Here is a 23,353-nt window from a genome sequence, read left to right as displayed (position 1 = left end):
GTACTGCGCAGCCATCCCCCCAGACAGCACGCCAAATACGCATTAAACTTTACCCCCTCAAATTGTATGTAAGTGTGAACTTGTGAAACAGGTCGTGTGGGAATTTAATTGCAGTCTGAATCCAAATCTCTGAGTTTACAAGAAGAGATATTTAAAATTCACTGTTTAAATCCTTTTTGGTCACTACCGAGTACCGAGTACCATATGTAAGATGTACTTTTATTACTGAAATGCTGGAAAGTATTTACAAGAACACTATTTCATCGCAGCTTCACCTCAGCGAACAAAAATGCAGACATCCCAAGTCTCCCGGAAGTTCCGGGAGTCTCCCGCATATTGATAGCGGCTCCCTGATGCCCGCAAATCAGTTAAAATCTCCCGGAAGCAAGAGCGCGCAAGCGCAGCGCAGCGCGCGCACGGCAGAGAGAGCGAGCGAGAGACCTTGCGTGTGTGCGCTAGTGTGCGTGTGTGCCTCGGGATTTTATCTCTACTCTCGAACCGAATTAATCAGAAACACCCCCCCCCCCCCCGTTGGAGATTTCTCGAACCGAATTAATCAGAACCGAATCACCCCCCCCCCCGTTGGAGATTTCTTGACTCCCGGAAATGACTTTGTGCAGGTTGGGATGTCTGAAAATGGGAAAGAGATGAAAGCATGTAAAAATGTTTAAATGGTTATTGTGGCAGCAATATATGATACAATTTGAAAATATATAGGCTAGGCTATTATAGGCTATTATAGTTTGGATTATTTTGTATAATATCCCATGAGTCCTAATAAATGCAATTTCAACTGTTTCTGAAGTGCTTCTTTTATAAAGAACACCGCTTTCTCACATAAACAGCCCCTGCACGAGAGAATAATTGATTCTCGAGCCATCGATATCAACCAATTCAGCACCATCGCCACGGACAGCACCGGGTAACGTCGCATGTAAGAAGGTATATCTTAAGCAGCTTTCTAAGGCATAGTTCAGGGAACACGCCTAGTAATGGTATACCTTTAGTTAAGTTATACCATAAGAGTCTTCGTAGCGTGCTAAGAGACAACGTTATCGGGAAACCCAGCCCAGATATCTAGGCGTATTCATCACTAAAAACACACAGATATCTTTAGAATGTTTTTTAATTCTTTAATTGATGTTATAAGGCAGTATAGAGAAGTGGTCCTCTCTTTCTATTTCGTTAATTCTAGGGGTCTCAGTATCATCAAGGACCTTTATGATAAAGGATTATTTTTATCCTTTTCAGAATTGTCAGAAAAGTTCGATCTTCCTAAAACACATCTCTTTCGCTTCTTTTAGATCAGACATTTTGTACAAAGTCAGTTTCCCCAGTTTTCTAATCTTCTTCCTGATTATAAAATGGACACCCTTCTTCTTTAATTAATGCATTGATAGATTGATTAAAATATTTGAAAAACACTCAAAAATACTTGTGAACAAGAGCTGGGGGTTACTATACTTGAAAAAGAGTTGGATTATAAAATAGATTTAGTACATTCTTCCTCTATATGCGCCCGGCACAGTTTGATGCAAAGCAAGATTCTTCATAGAATACACTACACCAATGCCAGACTACACTATTTCACTACACTATTGGCCAGGAGGCTCATTCTCTTTAAGTGGAAAAATGCATGCCCTCCTTCATATGATAGATTGATAAAAGAAAGATCATGTGTTTAAAGCTGGAAAAAAATCTTTGAAAGGGTCTTTAAAAAACCTTTCATAAAACATGGAAACCTTTGTTAAATGATATTGATACCATTGATCTCGCACTTGAAAACGCAGACGAGGATTAACTATATATATATATATATATAGATATATATATATATATATATATATATATATATATATATATATGTGACCCGTCACGGAAACCAGGGACACAAGTCGGCAGCACAACTTTCGAGCAAAATGAGAAAGAAGCTTTTTTTTTTTTCAAAATGGGTGATTTTCGTTTTTTTGCAGAATCTGTTAGTTGAGATCACGAAGAAGCCTCTCCATGTTTGAGATAGCAGTATTGGTATATTTAAAAGCGTACATTTTTATGTTGAAATCGGCTTGTTTTTCGGAGATTCTAGCACGCAGTAGGGGCGTGTCATTGTCGTTGTGTATTTCCATACTGAATAAGCTGGCGTGGCTACTTATTATGCAGCGCTCTGTCCGGCTCTATCTGATTTCAAAATTCAATGAAGATGGACGCCAATAACATAATGATGTCCAGCAATCGATTTAAATAGTAGCTTACATGGGGTTTAATTTGTCGTTTAATGAGATGTAGCCTAATACAGATCTAATGTAGATCCGACTACATAAATAATGTGTGTATGAATGGTACAGTGGTAAGAGCGTTCGCCAGCCGTGTCAGAGGTTGAGAGTTTGAATCTGCCCTTGTATAGGTTTTTTTTTTCGTATAGTTTTTTTTCTCTCATCAAAACGATTATGTTCATCAGTGGTTGTATATCAGGCAGGGACACGCAAACGTTTGAATTATTTTGTTATTTCAACAGAACAAATAGAGCGTATCCGCAAAGCAACGGATAGAAGTGCGCGTCGAGTGAAGACAATGCAGTGTGTGCGCGAGCCACACGAGTAAACACTGTATCTGCGCCACTGATCGCCGCGGCAACGAGCACTTTGATCACTTGATTAAAAAAAAACACATTACAGCGCTAGTATCTTATTTAAAAAACGAACGAAATTAATGCTCTGCCAGTTAACTGCAGATGTTTTATTTAGAGAATTTGTAGAATTGGTACATTCAGGGGGGAGGGAGAGACGGGGGAGCTTTACAGGGGGGTATGACTTATCTAAATGAGATGTAAATGAGCCTCTATTGTCACTCCCAGCAGGAAAGAGAGGTGAGAACTTGCCAATCTTTAGAAGCAGATTTCTACCATTTCAGTTTTGTTGAGTGCCTACCTTCAAATGGCCACAACTTCTCCAAATATTATCAGATTTCCATGTGTTACACATCGTTGGAAAGCTTGAATACTACACTTTCAGAATATGTGAATAACTCAAAATGCCCCAGAACCGATTTGTGTCCCTACTTTCTGTGACTGGTCACACATATATATATATATATATATATATATATATATATATATATATATATATATATTAGTGCTGTCAAACGATTAAAATATTTAATCGCGATTAATCGCATTAATGTCATAGTTAACTCGCGATTAATCGCAATTAATCGCACATTTTTATCTATTCTAAATGTCTCTTGATTTCTTTTTGTCCCATTATTTTTTCTCATTTTAATGCTCTTATCAACATGGAAAAGTGGATCGGCTTGCTTTGAGCAAATGTTTCTTTTTGAAATCAACATTGGCATACTGTAGTGTTCAATTTCACACTAACATTCTCACTTGGAGCAAATAATCTCTCACACAATGTAACACTGTCCATCAATAAAAGGGTGAAAGAAATACTGACGAGGTCCTAATATTGACGAGGGGGTGGAGAATTCGCATCAGCGAATCAGTGTGCTTGGCCATCAAGTAGTAGGCCATTTCAAACTGGACGTGCTGCAATGATAGCTCAGTTCACAATGACAAAACACACAGATCACTTTGGTCTTGTCAACTGAAACATTTTGGCCACTTTTTTAAAATTAAACTTTCCATTCAGAATCTTATTGGCATCCATTACGGCGTCTCGCGCTCATCATTCATCCACTCAAAAAATAATGTTAAAGGGGGTCGCACACTGGACGAGAAGCGAAGCGCAGCGCCTCGTATTTAAAATTCGAACACATTATTCTCTATGAGTGTACACACACCTTTTATTGCTGGCCATAAACTGAGAAAGTACGCGTCCGATGTGCGATGCAAGTTGTCCATAGACGCGGCTTCTCGTCCACTCTTTGGCCGGCTCGCAAGCCCAAACAAGTGTGTGCGGCGTGCCTGTTGTTTTGTTTCCGGTCTAGCTAGATCCGGTGGTGTTGTACTAACGTTACTAGTTGTTGCAAAAGCATGTCAAAAAAAAAAAATTAATAAAAAAAACTACAAAGTTTGCTAGGCGTTAATTGCGCGATAAAAAAATTGACGCCGTTAAAATGGGTTTGCGTTAACGCCGTTAATAACGCGTTTAACTGACAGCCCTAATATATATATATATATATATATATATATATATATATATATATATATATATATATATATATATATATATATTATCCTTTTCTTTATATTGCATTGTATTTTATTGTGTTGTACACTTATTGTATTGTTTAAATATTACACTTATAGTATGTGTAATATGGTTGTACATGGGGCATTAAGAGCAGAGGGGAGAAAAGCAGAGCTGTGGTGGTTCATTTCATTTTTATATATACAAGATGTTGTATCTGCACAAAATGCCAATAAATATATTTTGAAATAAGAAAAGTCAGGTATGTGCACATGCGTCACCCACTGGACCACACCTAACACAGTTCCCCTTTCAGACATACTACATAAGTTGCAAAACTAATCTACTGATGAAATCTGTGTGTGCGTTTTTATGGGAGAGCTGGATAAAGTGAATAAAAATGTATTTTGTAGGAAAATCATGGATATGGTTTGTGATTAATATCCTGTTGTTTGTTATATTTCTGTGTCTTTGTGGGTTTTGGTTCTTTTGCTGTTGTAGGCTGTCAGGACCTCTGAAATAACTGAAATCATTTTGCAAAGTGATATGGAACTTTAATGCAGTCTAGACCTGCCTAGAACTACTTTACCTGTGCGTTTACTGTAAATAATTGCACACCTTATAATGCTTGTCAGCCAATCAGAATGAAGCATTCAACAGCTCCGTAGCATAACTAGAGCTACACCTCTGTAAATTCTCAATAAGAACGTTTGTAAATGTAGTAATTTGAGTAATAAGTGAAGATTGAAATGCTGTTTTTGGAGTTGTTTAATCAATTCTTCATGCTCTACATCAGGGATGGGCAACTTCAGTCCTGGAGGGCCACTGTCCTGCAGAGTTTATCTCCAACCCTACTCAAACACACCTGAACAAGCAAATCAGTGTCTTAGGATAATTGGAAAGCTACAGGCAGGTGAGTTTTATCAGGGTTGGAGCTAAACCCTGCAGGACAGTGGCCCTCCAGGACTGAAGTTGCCCATCCCTGCTCTACATACTTGAGTTTATCCAGTCTGTAGTTTAGATCCTCCAGTTTATCAGTGAGCAGCTTGACTCCTGAATCTCTTGGGTGATTGTAGCTCAGATCCAGCTCTCTCAGGTGTGAGGGGTTTGAACTCAAAGCTGAAGACACATAACCACAGCCTTCCTCTGTCACCATACAGCCAGACAATCTACAAAGACATACAGCAACAGTCCACATGACATTAGTTTGGCAATCAGACGTTACTATCACACACTGATCTTGGCTGCGTTTCCCAAAAGAATCTAAGAATAAATAATAAAAACATTTTTTTCCCAAATTACTTTGTTTTGAATTGAAAATATATAATTTGGTGCTGGGGAGCTTTGGTTTCTGAAGTATTTCTCTACAGATTCTGGCTGGTCCTTTGTTCCAAATAAAAGATGAGATGTGTTGTTTAGGATTATCCTTGAACAGTCCATTTCATATGAACCCAACACCGCATTCCACAGTTCGGAACGATTCCCCATCGAACCATTAGTAAGTCATAAAACACAGTCATGGTGCTTCCAATAAGCTGAATTTATCACCAGTATTTACCTCACATATATCTTAAGTATCATGTATGTTTTATATAACCTGTGGAGTTCTCTCTGTGTGTTTAACTTTCATTACAGCCTATTTGTAGGGTTTTCTACCTCAGTTATAGGAACTAATCACCAGAAGTTGCCTCATACATGTGTATTCTCTGTATTATGTATGCTTTATATTACTCAAGTTAATTTTGTGTGTTAAACACTTATCACAGGTAAATCCTTATTTACTTCCACCTCAACTATGGGAAGTATATGTATTTTGGTACCTACTTGATGGGTAAATGATTTCTAGAATTTTGATATAAAGATGTGTGTAGGATGCACCATATTTAAGCTATTAAGTTTGCTTATTAAAGCGTTCAACTAAACTCTCAGGAGTTTGGGCACACACGATCACGTGGACATTACGCTAATTACATGCAAGAACCGGAGAACAGGGTGTAGGTCCCGCCCAAGACAATATCTGATTGGCTGTCGCACTAGGAAGGACGGGTCAGATGGACACGCTTATAACCCAATGACAAGCAGCTTTTTGGTTGCTTTTTGCCTTGCTTTTGCAGTGACTTTTGCTCTTGCCTATGTTTGTGCTGACCATTCCATCGTCCAGCGTGTATGCTTACATACTCTTCAAACCACCAAGAGCTCACTCAAAACTCATCAACTCTTCCATAAGATCCTTCGTTGAACTTCGTCAAAGAAAACCCTCTCAGATTCGCTCCAGACTCAGAGGAAACTCTGTTGCATAGCAACCCGAAATTCAGGAAATCCCGCGAACGAAGCGCCACCCGGCAAAGCCAACCAACCACTCACCATCGAGTGCTGTCCCTCAGAACGCATCATCGACTGACTGCCAGCCAATCAGTGCCAAAGAGATTCCCTCTCCAGCAACTTCGTCACAGAAGGGAACGCACGCGCTCACAGGAGCATCCAAACGCAAGTACACAATATTTCCTAATTCTGGCTGAACTGGTGCAAATCTTATTAAGAAAACGAACTAAGATTAAAGTGCTAGTAGATTGATTCTCTCAGGTTGCGGTCAAGAAATTGTCATGGTTCATGAATCGGCTGTCTCATTCTGATGTGTGTGTGTGTGGTTACTCATTGTGTTGATTAGTGTAGCCAGCTGTGATCAATCCCCGTTCCCTTTATATGTGCAGTAATTCCCATCTCATGTTGTCAGATCGTTGTGGCTTCCCCAGTGTCGTGTCCTGTTCCTGTGTTTCGCTCTCGTCTCCTCGTGTGGATTTCCTGTCTTCGTGGACCCTCTTCGTTGTATTTCATGCTGTCTGGATTGTTTATTGTTCCTGGTTCCTGAGCACGTCGATCACCGCACGCCATCACCGGGTTGCCCATTGAAGTCCCTGCGTCATCTCACCATCTGAGTGTTTGTTTCCTCAACCTGTGTGCCTCTGACCTTCTACAATAAAGAAACCTTTTACTTGCAATTGTATCCGTCTCTGTTTCACAACAGAAATAGTGTCTAACGCTAGACATTTGGGACTCCATTCACCCTCCGTTAATAACATCACTTTTCTCTGTCACTGTTTGAATAAATGTTTGTGTGTTTTCGTTAGTTTAGTTTGTGTGTATTAGAGTAGTTCAGTAAAGTCTTGGTTGATTTTACATACAAGCGTCTTGTGCTGTGTGCTTACAAGTTACTGCCTTAAACTGTAGATTTTGTTACCTTGCTCATAATCAGTTATCATAATTTTATGATATTATTACCCTAGGCCACGGGATAATATTCTGTCCAGAATTTATAAAATACCCTAATCTCAACTTATCGGTGGACGAATAGTTGATAAAGTGTTAAATATTAATTCTGAATAATTTGCATATTAATTCGGTTCTTATTCACTATAATTCAATCCCCTTTGAGTTATATTGATCCTAATTCCCTTATTAATCTTACAGTTGATTTAGAGTCTTAAAAAAAGATTTTGGTATAAAAATTGGGACACATTGAAATAAATACAGAAATCTAGGTAAAATGTTCCTCGAGGGAACATCACTTGCAGAAGTTCATGTGGAGTAGCAGGCCCCTGGCTGGGCTTGGACTGGTCCTGGAGGCCCTCTCCCTCCAGGACTTCCAGAGCTCCGGGCGCCCAGCTCGCTCTGTTTTCCGTCCCCAGCCAGAGTGGCCCCTGGCTGGGCTTGGACTGGTCCTGGAGGCCCTCTCCCTCCAGGACTTCCAGAGCTCCGGGCACCCAGCTCGCTCTGTTTACTGAAGTGTACTCAAACTCAGTTCCTCGAGGGCCACCACCCTGCAGAGTTTAGCTCCACCCGAATTAAACACATCTGATCCAGCTAATCAAAGTGATCAGGATTACTAAAAACTTCCAGGTAGGTGTTTTGGAGCTGGTTGGATTTAAACTCTGCAGGACAGTGACCCTCCAGGAGCTCAGTTTGAGACCAATGATTTACTGTGAACTAAGACGCTCTGACACACTGAAAAACCAGGATCATGAGTTGCTTTTGTGTAAATGAATACAGTGCCATGCTTCACTCTGAAACACAGAGCATGTCAGTGTTAGGTTTATACGCTGATTTCACGCAGCCGTTATTTTGAAATCGAAAGCGAGGCTCCGGTGGGAAGAAAACCGAAAGTGTCGCCTTTAATCACAAAGGAGTCGTGAATGCGATGGCGTATTGTTGTGTTTAATGATGTTGTGTCAATTCTAAAACTGTACATACATTTCTTTCATACTTCAGACTATATACAGTGAAATTCATTTATAAATAAAATATTTTTTTTATATATAATTCAGAAAGTAAAAAAAGAAGCAGGAATGAACTATATACATATCCTATATTGGATATTAACATCCAATAGTGTAAATCGCGGCAGCAGCTTCGGGTTGGTAGTCCAAGGCATTGTTGTTTATCTTTACTTCCGGGGTTCTTTCCACCGGAGCCTCACTTTCGATTTCAAAATGGCGGCTGCGTGAAATCAGCGTATTGACTAGTTTTGGCCACAAGAGGCCCTCATTGTGTTTCATTTCAGTTTCCCACCATCATATCATGTGTTATTGTTCTCATCTGTGCCTCATTCCCTGTAAGTGTATTTAAGTAGCTCTGTTCCTCTGTTTTTGCTTTGTGTTTGATATGCTGAGACCAACCTCTCCAGTCTTTGGTAAATGCCTCTTGTGATTTTATTTGGATTTATTTGCTCTTCTCGCTATTTGATTTTCTGACATTTACTTTTGTTGTCCTTATATTTTCTCTTTGACATTTTTAGATGTTTTTAATTGACCTTTTTGGGAAACACTCACCCTGGAACAACTGGAGTTACAGTTTTGGAATAACTTTATCATTAGCCTTCTACATTCAGCCCTCACAGCCTAGCTCTAACCTTGGTCCTAACAGTCAGAATGTATATTTATATGAATACATCACAACCTTCACAATCTGATATTCATACTAAGCCATGTCCTGTTCTCTCAACAATGCATTGTTAGTATTAATTAAAAAAAAATCCCAGCCAACTGATAAGTAACTCTGTTTCAGTTAATCGCCATTTGGTGTCTGTTGTTAATTTTGAACCCTGGCTGAGATGCTAACTGTGTCCTGCACACAGCCACTAGATGGCACTGCTAGCTTGTTCAGTGCTGTCAGAAGCGAATCATGCATGAAATATAAGCATTTTACAGTTTTAGTAACTGTTGCAAATTCAATCTTCATACAGTCCATTCCCTTCCCCGAACAATATTTTTCTTAAACTTATGCAGTCTATGTGGGTCATACATCTGTATAAACATGGAAAAATATCACATTCCTGCAAATGTTTTGTCTCTTGGGGTGCTAAGCGGCCACTTACCTTGCTTATTGGTTAAGTCAGCCTCTGATTATAGCATAGTTAATTATTTTAAAACCATTCACCTCAGGATCTCCAGCTGACAGTTTGGACTCATCAGTCCATCAGAAAGAAGCTTCACTCCAGAATCCTGCAGGTCATTGTTACTCAGGTCCAGCTCTCTCAGAAAGGAGTTTGAGGATTGTAGAGCTGATGATAAACTCTCACAGGACTGAGCTGTGAGATTACAGCTGTGTAGCCTGTGTGGAGAACAAAACAAAGAGCAGTAGTAATGCTTATTAGCGGTTATAATCTGGAGCTTGAAAAAAAAAACTTTAACTGTAGTGAATTAAGCAAAGCTAAAACAATCTCTTCAACATCAAACCAGCATTTATTTTCACACACAATACATTTATTCATTTTTCTGAACATTCTAGGCCAACAAGTCACCAATTTAAAATGAAGGCAATTACAAAAGACTAACAGTGTTTATAAATTAATGTAAAGGAGACTCTTACAGTGCTCTTCTGGTGTTTTTGACCACTGGCAGCAGTTTCACCAGTGCTTCATCAGATCTTCTGTATTTCTGCAGTTCAAACATCTCTTGAGTCTCTTCTGACATCAGGAGCACAAACACCAGACCAGACCATTGAGCAGAGGACAGATTCTGTGCTGAAAGGTTTCCTGAGCTCAGATTCCTTTGGATTTCCTCCACAAAGTTATCTTTCAGTTCACTCAGACAGTGGAAGAGATTGATGGTCCTCTCTACTGATTCCTCCTTCTCTATTTTCTTTTTGATATAGTTAACAGTGTTTCTCATGTTCTCTGTTCTGAGTTCCAGTCCTGGCAGTAGTCCCTTCAGGTCACTCTGATTGAACTCCAGACCCAGGAGGAACCGGAGGAAAAGGTCCAGGTGTCCGTTCTCACTCTGTAAAGCTTTCTTGACTGCAGCCTTTTGAAGCTGAAACTGAGGCTTTTTGGACAGTTTCCATGTCAGTTTTTCTCTCCAGGATTGAAGAAATAGGTCCGCTTTCTCATCTTTGCCCATCATAAACACATAAAGAGCAGCAAGGAATTCCTGTACGCTGAGATGTACGAAGCTGTAAACGTTTCTTGCTGCTACCTTTTCCTCCTGAAACATTCGAGTGCATAACCCAGAGTACAATGACCCTTTTCTGACATCTAGTCCACATTCCTCAAGATCTTCTTTGTAGAAAATCAGGTTTCCTTTCTCCAACTGTTGAAAGGCCAGTTTCCCAAGCTTCAGAATAATCTGATCAAAAGACACTGCATTGGAATTAGGTTCGGACTCATCACAGTATTTTTCTTCCATCTGTTTCTTCTGAGAAATTAAGAAGCTTGTGTACATCCCTGTAAGAGTTGTGGGAGTTTTGTTATTACTCTCTCGAGCCAGTAGAGGCTGAAGAACAATAAGAGAGATCCAGCAGAAGACAGGGATGTGGCACATAATGTACAGACTCCTGGATTTCTTTATGTGACTGATGAGGTTTCCAGCAACCTCAGGACTGCTGTTATTGATGAAGTATTGCTCTTTCTGCTCATTGTTAAATCCTCGCACCTCTGTCACTTGATCAATGTAGTTTCGGGAAATCAGACTGGCTGCTGCTGGTCTGGATGTGATCCAGATGAGAGCAGAGGGAAGCAGATGTGTCTTGATAAGGTTTATTATTATCTTACTCACTGTTGCTTTTTTATTTACATTTGTAAATGTGTCATCTTCTTTAAAGTTCAAATTAAAGCGACATTCATCTAGCCCATCAAAGATGAACATAACTTTACCATCACCTTCAGGAAGAGAGGGCAATTCTTCAGGACTTCTAAAGAAGTATTTGTTGAGCAGTCCCATGAGACTGTACTCTTCTTTAATCAAATTCAATCTACGGAATGGAAGTGGAAATATGAAGACTATATCTGGATTCTCTGTTCCTTCAGCCCAGTCAGAGATGAATTTATTGACAGAGACAGTTTTTCCAACTCCTGCGATCCCCGTTGTCAGCACTTTTCTGTTTCGTCGACCTGTGTCACACTGGACTTTAAACATGTCCTTACACACGATTGGCTTCTCCTTGGCAGTCAGTCGGTTGTGATTTGATTCGATCTGTATCACTTCATGGTCGTTCACTCTTCCTCCAGTCTCATTCCCCACCACATATAAATCAATGTAGACATCGCTCAGGTATTCCCGATGACCCGTCTCTGAATTACCAACCAATATCTGCTCGTAGTCCCGTTTTAATTTGTTCTTCAGTCTGCGGCTTGTCTCTGTGTAATCATGAAGTGTAGCTTCATGATTACACAGAGAGCCTTTAAGAAATAGGGGAAAATACAGCAAAAAGTAAGTGATTGTGTTTTTCATAAATTCCTGCTTCTACTATATTCAAATGAATCACACTCTTACTGCAATAGTGTTTACAAGCACATCTTACACTGATTATGCTGAAGTTGACAACATAGAAATGCCTTGATTAAAACTTGAATGCAATTGGAATTGGATTTATCGGATTGTCACTATTGGACTCAGACCAACTTAAAGGAATAGTTCTCATCCTCAAATGGTTTCAAACCTGTATGAATGTATTTTTTTTTCCTACTATGTAAGTCAATGGGGTCCATCAACTGTTTGGTTACCGACATTCTTCAAACTATCTTCCTTTGTGTTCAGCAGAGGAAAGATATTCATACAGGTTTGAAACCACTTGAGGGTGAGTAAATGACAGAATTATCCTTTTTAAGTAAACTATTCCTTTAAGGCCATGCTGACCAAAATTCTTACAAGATTTTTGATCAAACCATTGACATCTAGCACACCAAACTGTGATGAAACAGAGAGGTCCAGAGACGAAAAGCAGGTACAGTTCTTTTAATAGAAACAAGGAAAATGCCGTACAGGCTGATAACAGAACGTCACTTCTCAAATAATCAAACAAAGGTTTCGTTCGCTGCTTCTCTCAATGTAAATAGAAACTGAAGAGAAAACTGTCGATCTGGACCACTCCTGAGTAACGAGGACTGGAAGTAGGTGAGCAGTGGAACCCTCTGCTACTCTCCACGGAGAACACTGGGTACAGTACAGAAGAGGTAACTCACAGCAGTTGAAAACAGTGGCACAGTATTACTCAACAGGACAGGACAGGACAGGACAGGACAGGACAGGACAGGACAGGACAGGACAGGACAGGACAGGACAGGACAGGACAGGACAGGACAGGACAGGACAGGACAGGACAGGACATTCCTACAGAGCAATAACAGCCGACGTGCATCACAGAGAAACAATAATCCGACAATACAGACACGAAAGAGAGAACTAGATATAGCGAAGACAAAAGTGAAAGATAGAGAACAGGTGTGTAGATGGGATGCGAATGAGAAACAGCTGAGGGCGATGAGGTGAAGCGTTAATGAGTGTGTGCGTAAGTGTGTGAGCAAGGAGGTAGTAAGGCGTAAAACAGCCAGCAGAGGGAGACAAAGGAAAGAAAAAGAGAAGGAAAGAGCCAGGATCATGACACAAACAATACATGAGACTGTATTAGTGTTAGTTTGGGGTTATTGCAATGACCCTGCGTATGTAGAAGTTGCTTGTAGAAGTTTTAATTCAGCATTTAAGACTCTTGTAAACCATTTAACCATTCGTAAAAAATGACTAGACAGTCTGTTCTAATAAATGTACTTCTATAAGATCTGCTGCTGTTCTTCTTGGCCCTGTAATTGTTGGCTGCTGTTATATTTTCTCTTGTTTCCATGTACAGACAGGGATTATTTACCCCTGATCACTTCTGAATGAGCTCCAACAGCTGCAGATGTCTTCATATTGCCTTCAGCCTGACCTGTGTGTGTGTGAGAGAGAGGATCACTCACTGGGAAACATAAGTCACACAAACACATCAGCAGAGCAAAGTTTAATTCAAACCATTACATTGGTAAACAGTCACAGTCACTGTGAATTAAATGTTACCTTGCTTGTGATTGTTCTCCAGCTGCTCAGCCAGATTATTCTGGTTAATCTTCTTCAGGATCTTCACAGTGATCTTCACAGCTTCTTCTGGTCCAAAACATGCTACCATTTTATCCACTGTGTCTAAGATATCTGCTTTTTCCATGTCATTCTTTGTTATACACTCATAATCATTCTGTAAGTGCCACTTAAATGTCTTTTGTTCAGCTTCTACTAGTTCATTCAGTGAGTTTAACAGCAGCTCTTTAACAGACGCCATCGTCCTTCACAGATTCACAGCTGCAGGATAAAAAGAAAAAGATCTGAAGTAGTTTCACTCTTAACAAGTTGACTTAAGGGCTCAAATGTTATATGGATTATGAAATGAAGCTGTGATCGGATCAGGACTCTCATCCAAACTCATCTGTTAAAGGGGTCCTATAATGCTCCTTTTTGCATGGCATCTATCTGAAACATGCTAGCAATGAGTACCCTAGTAACCATCCAGAATAACCTAGCAACAAAATAGCAACACCCTAATGTCCACCCAGAGTACCCTAGTGTGGTGAGGGGGGCGTGGTTTTACGAAGTCTGTAGCGGGAGAGAGAGGAGGGGGCTGAGCGGTGAGTAAGTAGGTCAAGTGCAGATGATGAACACCTGTGTCTGATTGCAGTAATTGGCGTGGAGAGACCGGATATAAACCGGCGTGAACGAGAGAGAGAGAGAGATTTGGACTGGGACCTCGTGTGCTGCTGTCAACTGGAGAAGAGATCATCAAAAGAGACTTTGAAGTATTGTTTTGTTTCTGCTTTGCTTGGGCACGGTGAACGCGCTGTTTGCACACTTTTCTTTTGTTTTGATTAACTTTATGACAAATAAAGCGAGAGTCCCAGTCACGCCGACCCCTGTCTTCTTCCTTCCTACACCCACAATATTTGAACCTCATCACACCTAGCAACCATTATAAGAAACCGCATAGCAACACCCTAGCAACCACAGAGCAACACACTAGCAACCAACCCAAGTACTCAAGCAACCGCATAGCAACACCCTGAAATCAATCTATCTATCTGTCTTGTCTGTTTTTCTGATAGACTGTATTGCCTTCAAAAACTTCAAACTTTAAGCATTTAAAACATCTTCAAACTTTCTGGTCAGGCTTTCTCAAGCCAACTTCAAAGTTTGTCTCGATGTAGTTTTTAAATGTAGTTTATTATCTCATCCTGTTTTTGTCTCTTTAAATGCAAATTAGCTGCTGCTATCAAGCTGCCATTATCAAGAAAAAAGCAATGGAAAATTACTGCTTCACAACATCGTCCTGTGACGTTAAAAACCTTGAAATGGAGACATTCTCTCATCTCTAACTCATGAAGACAAACATCCCTTCAACCCACACAATCATGAGATTAAACAACAACAAGCACTGCAAGAGCAGAGAAATAAGTAATATAAAATTGAATAACCGACAATGACAAATTAATAATAATAATGACTAAATGATAAAATGAATAAATTATGTAAATGAAATAATAATATCAACAAATCATAAATCAAATGACAACTACATAAATTAATATTAAATTAAATATAAAAGGAAAGAAAATAAAACAATGGTTATTGAAAACCCTTATTGCTCGTTTCCACTGAGCAGTACGGTACGATACGCAATTATTTGCATTTCCACTGTCAAAAGTTGTGAATGGTACCAAAATGCCGAACCATACCGTACGACTTTTTAGGTACCCTTCTGCTGGGGTACCTAGCACAGTGGTACGGTACTAAAGGGTGGAGCTAGACTCACTGCAGAACGTTGATTGGTTGACAGTGCATCGTCACCTGCGCGTGCTACAAGGGGAATGACAACATAAGAAGCACCATTTTTTAATATAAATATAAATATAATACTACTGTTTTTGTATCATGAAATGTAGTTTTAAGAGCTTTTCAGGCGAGAATGTAGTTGTTTAACTACATTGTAGTTGTAGAATGTAGTTGTTTAACTCAAATCTGTGGTTTATTTATAAGGATTTATGAAAATTTTAACAGGCCTGGAACAGCCTTTCCTTGGCTAGTCGTTCTGACGTTTGCCGCTGACTCTGACGTCTCTATAGTGGTTAAACATGAGATATAATTCGTCTTGAGTATCTAACGGGCGATTTTTGGTCTCGTGAATCTATAATTTGTTCCCCGGTCAATCGTTTTGTCTGAGGGCTGAGTGAAGTTTCATAACTTTCATATAAGCTATTTAACTTTACCGTTGTATGGTTAGACTAGAGCGCTGACTTTGTATGTTTGACTGAATTGTTTGCTTTATTTGTATAGCTTCTTGTACCTTTTACTTATACTTTTATAATTGCTAATATTGATAAAAGAGAAATTTAACAAAAAGAGACAGGGTTGAGTTTTGTCATTTTAAATTTTAATACAAGAAAGATGATCTGTAAAATATCATACTTTCTAGAAATGGTAAATGCTTCACTTCTCTCTGGGAGTTTTCCAAACTCCCTGAAAAACTGCAGTTGTCAAGCCCCTCCTGAAAAGGAGCAATCTGGATAAGACCATATTAAGCAACTATAGGCCGATCTCAAATCTTCCTTTCATAGGCAAGATCATTGAAAAAGTTGTCTTCAATCAGCTGAACAAATTCTTATGCTCGAATGGATACTATGACAATTTTCAATCTGGTTTCCGACCGCACCACAGCACAGAGACAGCGCTCATAAAGATAATAAACGATATTCGCTTAAATACTGATTCAGGCAAATTATCAGTGCTGGTACTACTCGACCTCAGTGCTGCATTTGACACTGTCGATCATAACATACTTCTTGACAGGCTGGAAAACTGGGTGGGGCTTTCTGGGATAGTCCTAAAATGGTTCAGGTCATACTTAGATGGGGTTATTATGTGAGTATAGGAGATCATCCCCTGGTTTCACAGACAGGGCTTAAGACTAGTCCTAGACTAAAATGTAAGTCTGAGCTGTTTCCACTGAAATAAACTTGCACTGACTGATCTTAAAAATATATCAGTGCCTTTTTATTTTTAAGATGCACATCGGTAATGTTTTTTTTCTAAGAATGTTTATAAAAATGACTTAAATGTCCTAATTGATCTATGGTCTAATCCTGGCTTAGTCTAAACCCTGTCTGTGAAACCGGGCCCATAAGTCTGAGTGGACATCCATGACATGCAGAGTCCCTCAAGGCTTAATTCTTGCGCCACTATTCTATTCTCAACCTGTATATGCTCCCAATGAGCCAAATAATGAGAAAGAACCAAATTGCTTACCAAAGCTATGCAGACGACTCACAGATTTACTTAGCCCTATCGCCTAACGATTACAGCCCCATTGACTCCCTGTGCCAATGCATCGATGAAGTCAACAGTTGGATGTGTCAAAACTTTCTTCAGTTAAACAAAGACAAAACTGAAGTCATTGCATTTGGAAACAAAGATGAAGTTCTCAAGGTGAACGCATACCTTCACTCAAACAACTAAAAATCAAGTCAGGAATCTTGGTGTGACACTAGAGTCAGACCTTAGTTTCAGTAGTCATGTCAAAGCAATAACTAAATCAGCATACTATCATCTGAAAAATATTGCAAGAATAAGATGCTTTGTTTCCAGACAAGACTTAGAGAAACTTGTGCATGCTTTCATCACCAGCAGGGTGGATTATTGTAATGGACTCCTCACTGGCCTTCCCAAAAAGACCATAAGACAGTTGCAGCTCATACAGAACGCTGCCGCCAGGATTCTGAGCAGAACCAGAAAATATGAACATATCACACCAGTCCTCAGGTCTTTACACTGGCTCCCAGTTAAATTTAGGATTGATTTTAAAGTATTATTACTGGTATATATAAATCATTCAATGGCCTAGGACCTCAATACATTGCAGATATGCTCACTAAATATAAACCCAACAGATCACTCAGATCACTAGGATTATATCAGCTAGAAATACCAAGGGTTCACTCTAAGCATGGCGAGTCCGCTTTTAGCTATTATGCCAGCCGCCGCTGGAACCAGCTTCCAGAGGAGATCAGATGTGCTCCTACAATAGTCGCATTCAAATCCAGACTAAAAACACATCTGTTTAGCTATGCATTTAATGAATGAGCACTGTGCCAATGTTCGTCAGACTGTTTGTACTGTACTGTATTTTATTTTTTATTTTTCTAAACTGTTTTAATTATTCTTATTTCTTTTTATTATTTTAATTTCTTCTATGTAAAGCACTTTGAATTGCCATTGTGTATGAAATGTGCTATATAAATAAACTTGTAATGTTGTTTACTGCAACATCTGTTGTTTAGTACAAATGCACATATTGCCTGGACCATATTAAAATGTTTAATATTTTTATATTATATTTGAACGAAAAGAGGCAGGTTTGTGTTTTATATTTCGTTTTGTTATAAATAGGCTAACATTATATGCAGTGAATATAATCAATACGCATTGCCTGAACCACATTTGTGTGGCTATAATGTTTAAGATTTCTTTAAATGAAAACGAAAAGAGGCGGTGTGGTTTTTTATAACATATTTCATTTTAATGTTGCCTAAAATATACATACAGAGATAACTGTAGTAGCAGAGTGAGCTGAGTGATGCTTTGAAGAACGCGCTGTTCCATTTGCAGAATTACCGGACTCGCGTCCTCAGGAGTCATTCTCCTGAGTCAGACTTGGCAATTAAGTCTGAACTTTGCGTACTTGCTATTGAGAAACTCCTATGTCAGCACTTGGCTTCTTGTGACAAACACGCCGAGAAGCAAGAACAAGATCTGCTGTATGTCATCCATTGTTGTTTATGTCGCTTTCTTCGCGCAAAAATGACATCGATTGCTTCTTTCTGGCATAGGCTACACCACGCCTATCAAGTAAGGGTACTGTTGGAAGTGGAACCGCAAGCCGATTCATGGTTTACCGAACCGTACCGTACTGTACCATACCTGTCACGATCTCACACACAGGAAATAGGGCGAAGATCCAATCGCAGTAAGTATGTTTATTAGTGATGTGACATTTGAACCGAGGCGTCGGAGCGTGTGTCGAGAAAAAGTGGGCGTGCCAGATGAAGCCGCGATTCGAGGCTTGTGTTGTTAACGTGAAAATCACGTGACTAATGACAAACGAGGCCTCGGTTTGTGTGGCTACGTCATCGGTTCGGTCTGAGTGTCGCTTCCGGATTAAAGCCAGTTCGAAACTCGCGCCTCCTTGTGGGTGTTGTCAGCAGTAGTAGAAGCAGTTGTAGAGTAAGAGAGTCAGAGAGTTATAAAACTATCATTGTATTGTGTCATATGTGAGGGCTGTATATTATTACATTATCAGGTTAGAATAGTTATGAATAGTTATAGTATATTATTATTATAGTAGGCCTATATTATAGTCTTGTTATATTAATTAGTTAAGATTATTTGGATTGCTCTGGATTTTTGGATCTGGACTGGACTGCTTTTTGATTTGGATTGCCCTTTTGGATTTGTTTGCTTTTTGTGACTCTTCCTTTTTCCAGGTAATGGAGCCAGCAAGAAAGAGGGAATCCTCCCCTGTCTGGGCTCAACAGAAGCATCAGTGTCCTCATTTGTACCACTGCCATTTTTACGTTCCCCTTCATCCTCTGTTCCTTGTGAAAGGATCTTTTCCAAGGCTAGAGAGATTTTGTCCAAGAAGAGGAATCGTCTAAACCCCAACACACTTGTAATAATTCTGTTTCTCAATAAAAAAAAATCAATTTTTATTTTCCTTCCTTCCGGACTATTCTGTTGCAGTTTACTTTAATCTGTTATCTATAATCTGTTAAATTAATAAATGTACTTTATTACACTCCCTCTAACATAAGCACTGCACTCAACAGTGTCACTGTTGTTGTTCATACTGTCCCTATCCAAACAATTTATGAATAATTAATGAACTGTGAGTGTTACTCTGGACAAGTAAATTCAGACAGAGAAAGATACATATTTTATATTATACACAGTAATGGACAAATGTCTGATCATGTCTTTTTATTATTGCAAATGAAAGGTTACAAACATCAACAGTGAGTACAAAATAAATAAATAAATATTTTTTTATTTATAAAAATATTTTTATAAAATATACATTTAAATATAAATATATTTACATTACAAATAAATATTTTTATTTATAAAAGCATTTTTATAAAATATATATTTTTTAATAAAATATTTTTTATAAAATTAGGGAGGGAGGGAGGGCGCGACACTGGTTCAGAATGAATTAATTTTTTGTCTGCTATTTCTTTGCACAGTCGCTAGGTGTCACTAGTGAGCAATGCTGAATGAAGCTTCGAGTAATGAACCTTTAGCTGAAGCAATGGCCTGCGAGGTCTCAGTGGTTCAGGAAGCCTCATTTTGCCATCACTAATGTTTATTATAAGGGTAATCTGTTACTCAGAAACAGTCCAGGCAAGGGTCAAAACCAAGGTAGCAATCAAACATAAACAGGAACAAGACAACGGGCAATAACAGAACTCAGAAGAGGCGTGAATATACAAGGACTCTGTGACACATACTAAAACAGACAGGGTTATATACACAGGGAAATGACAATGCTAATGGGGAACAGGCTGAGTGCAATGATCAGTGATAAGGGACAGCTGAGTGCAATGAAAAGACAAGGATCATGGGGGATGTAGTTCAAGAGTGTGATGGACACAGAGGACATCTAGTGGTGACCCAAGGAACATAAACCAGACACTGTGACAGTACCGTACCACTCAGTGGAAACAAGCCATTAGATCCTTCATTACTCCTCTTAATCATATATCAAAACATTGGATTACATAGACTGATAAATGCAAGCAATGATCATGATCAAAACATACTCTGAAAAGCTTGTGTGATCAGGTCGTACTCTTCCTTCTACATGCTCTTTAACAGAACAGCTCTTCTCTGTTGTACCGTATACCAGCGTCAGTTGAGAGTGTGTGTCTGACGTTGGATGAAAGCCTTACGACAGTCGAGTGTCTCACAAAACAAACCAATGAACAAGAGTCTGATGAGAAACACTCCTGAAACTAATAAAGGTGCTTTCAAATGATTCCACAGTGGCCCTGTGACGATGAGATGCAGTTATGATATCGTCACCTGGTCCATGTGACAGAAACACATGAGCGCAAAGCACATTCTTTTTTTTTTTCGTAATTGTTTTGTAATTTAGAGTATTTAAGCCAGACCTCCTCAGCCTTTAGGAGAGAAGGGGTCAGTGAGTTAAGCTGAAGTTGCGTTTGTGCTGTTTAAAGCAAATTTACTTTGTAAAGTAGAAAAAGTGTGTAAGAATCTGTAAGAATTAGATTTTGTCAATGGTTCAAAATTGCATTTAGCACAAGTTTCACCCTGCAATTTCCAAAAGTCATTGTGAAAATCTGATGCATATGTTGACTCAAGTATTCTCTTTAAGGAATGAGAAACACTTCCTGTTTAATCAGTGTTTCAGAACTCCATACATTAAAGGGATACTCCACTTTTTTTTGGAAATAGGCTCATTTTACAACTCCCCCAGAGTTAAACAGTTGAGTTTTACCGTTTTCAAATCCATTCAGCCAAACTCTGTGTTTGGCGGTACCACTTTTAGCATAGCTTAGCATAGATCATTGAATCGGACAAGACCATTAGCATCTCTCTCAAAAAAATGACCACAGAGTTTAGATATTTTAGTGACTCTTCTGTAGTTACATTGTGTACTAATACCGACAGAAAATGAAAAGTTGCGATTTTCTAAGCTGATATGGCTAGGAACTATACTCTCATTCCTGCGTAATAATCAAGAAACTTTGCTGCCGTACCATGAGTCCAGCAGGCGTAATATGACGCAGCGCCTGAAAATAGTCCCCAGCTCGATAACTTCCAATGTGACTGGGACTAAGTTTGTCTAACTAATTAGACCTATTTTCAGGCGCTGTGTCATATCATTACGCCTGCTGCACCCATGGTACGGCAGCAAAGTTTCTTGATTATTACGCAGGAATGAGAGTATAGTATATGTTTCACATCCAGGAAGGTTTACACCGAAAATAGATTGTCTTATTTTGTGCAGAAGAGGCTCTATGGACAAGGAGTACAGCATACCAGATAATGAACATCCTTGTCTGACCCCCTATGAACTTTAAAATGAGCACTTAAACCACCGTTGATCTTTAAAATACTCTCAATGTCACTATACAAGACTTGGATCATGTTTATAAGGCCAGAGCTGAACCCAAATGCATCTAACGTTTGCCACAAATACTGGTGTTCGACTATCAAACTTTAAACTACTTCAAACTACTTTTTAAACTTCAAACTAATTTAAACTTCAGATTACTTTAAACTTCTTCAAACTTTCTGGTCCAAACTTTCTCAAGCCAACTTAAAGTTTGTCTCGACAAAATTTTTAATCTAGTTTATTATTATTATTATTATTGAGCATAGGTGAAATAAAAACATTAAATAATTTATTATTTTATTTACTCTGGCTTCTTCCTTTAAATATCACAATCCAGACGCTTTAATTGGAGAGTATAGATTTTCTGTAGCCATCAAAAATACATCTGTTTGTCATAATCGATCTTCTCACTAAAGCTGATCGTCTGTGAATCAACGCCTGGCCTACAGAAGAGCGGAAGCGTTGAACATTTACATGTTTACTTTCCACCTCTGTATATTTCAGATTGTAAAGAGTCTGTAAATTAATCTAAAATAAAAGCAGAATCCCTAGAGCTCGATATTATTATAATCTTGAAGATTAATTCCTGAAGACTTACCATGATGTGATATTTGTGCCAGTGTAAAATATGTTTTGGCTCTCTGTCACCCTGTTTGAGTTTCCATTCTGTGCATTGTCTACACTTTCTCTTCCTCTTTATGATTTTCCTGCCTGCAACTTTGACGCAAGCAGAAAACAGGCTAATGCGTGTATTGACACACATATCCTCTGTCCAGCTGTATTAAACAGAGAAACAACTGAGCAGCAATCTGATCTCTGTGTCTCTTATTTGGATCTCCAAGTGCACTGTCAGGCTTCACGAGATTTGGATGGCATTGCAGAAGACTGTAGATAATAGAAGGGAAAAAATGTCACACTGGTTTGGGTTCTGTTTTCACTTTCAATGTTTCATGTATTTAATTTTGTAATTTACCTATGGTCAAGGTTCCTGTCATGTGATTCCCTTTTCCCTCATGTGTTCTTGCCGTGTGCTCCTCTTGTGAATGTGTCATGTTAGGTGTGTTGGACATTGGCTGGATGTAACCAATTGACAAGAGTCGCTGAAAACAGAGACGTGAAGTTTGAAGACACTTTCTGCGTCCCGTAGTGAAGCTCACGTGATGTTTGTGTGGCAGAGCGGGGACTATAGGGTGAGGCAGAGCACTAATTATGAACGTGCTCAGCAAACTCAAATTGATATCATTTTCCGACTACGCCACCTTGGGAATTTCGCCCATGGAATTTAAAGCACCCTCTAAAAGCACGCACAGGTTCTCATCACCATTTGAGCCAGAGACAAACGTAATCGTACAAAAATATTTTATTGACAGTTAAAAGAGGCATAGACAATTTAAAAGAGGCATTGACAGACAGCCACACTCATCTCATTTGGAAAGTTCAATTATTACTGGCAAAGGAATGTGGCTTACCAACAGGGGCAGTCTCAGAAAGAATATCACCCTTAAATAAGGAAAATCACTCAAATCACAGTGCGCACACACTAGCACACACCGACTAATGTCAGTTAAGAGCACGACACACAGTGAAGGATGCCACCACCCAAACAAGGTCACTCGTCTGCCCCCGGGTGCCCAGATCCTGCAGACAACAAGAGAGAAATGGACATTAAGATGGAATAGAGATATGCATAGGCAAAACAATAATTTGACAATATAACTCAACCA

The 23,353-nt window shown here is 39.1% G+C and overlaps 1 protein-coding gene across 1 annotated transcript in view; it reads right to left on the bottom strand.

The window, feature by feature from the left end:
* The window catches only part of LOC311081121 (NLR family CARD domain-containing protein 3-like), a 31,578-nt gene extending 9,288 nt beyond the window's left edge, over window positions 1-22,290 (bottom strand). Inside the window, exons 1-6 of the mRNA XM_084111528.1 lie at window positions 22,228-22,290; window positions 13,472-13,750; window positions 13,281-13,343; window positions 10,014-11,820; window positions 9,582-9,755; window positions 5,144-5,317 (exon numbers count right to left, since the gene is read on the bottom strand). Of these exons, the coding sequence (XP_083967654.1) occupies window positions 5,144-5,317; window positions 9,582-9,755; window positions 10,014-11,820; window positions 13,281-13,343; window positions 13,472-13,730 (2,477 nt within the window). The 5' untranslated portion in view covers window positions 13,731-13,750; window positions 22,228-22,290. The remainder of the gene's footprint in view (window positions 1-5,143; window positions 5,318-9,581; window positions 9,756-10,013; window positions 11,821-13,280; window positions 13,344-13,471; window positions 13,751-22,227) is intronic.
* Between the last annotated feature and the right edge of the window lie 1,063 nt (window positions 22,291-23,353).

The sequence above is a fragment of the Abramis brama genome (assembly GCF_963993115.1).
Source record: "Abramis brama genome assembly, chromosome: 4".
NCBI lineage: Eukaryota > Metazoa > Chordata > Actinopteri > Cypriniformes > Leuciscidae > Abramis > Abramis brama.
Note: the sequence above shows the minus strand (reverse complement) of the source record. Positions and strands in the feature narration are given on the sequence as shown.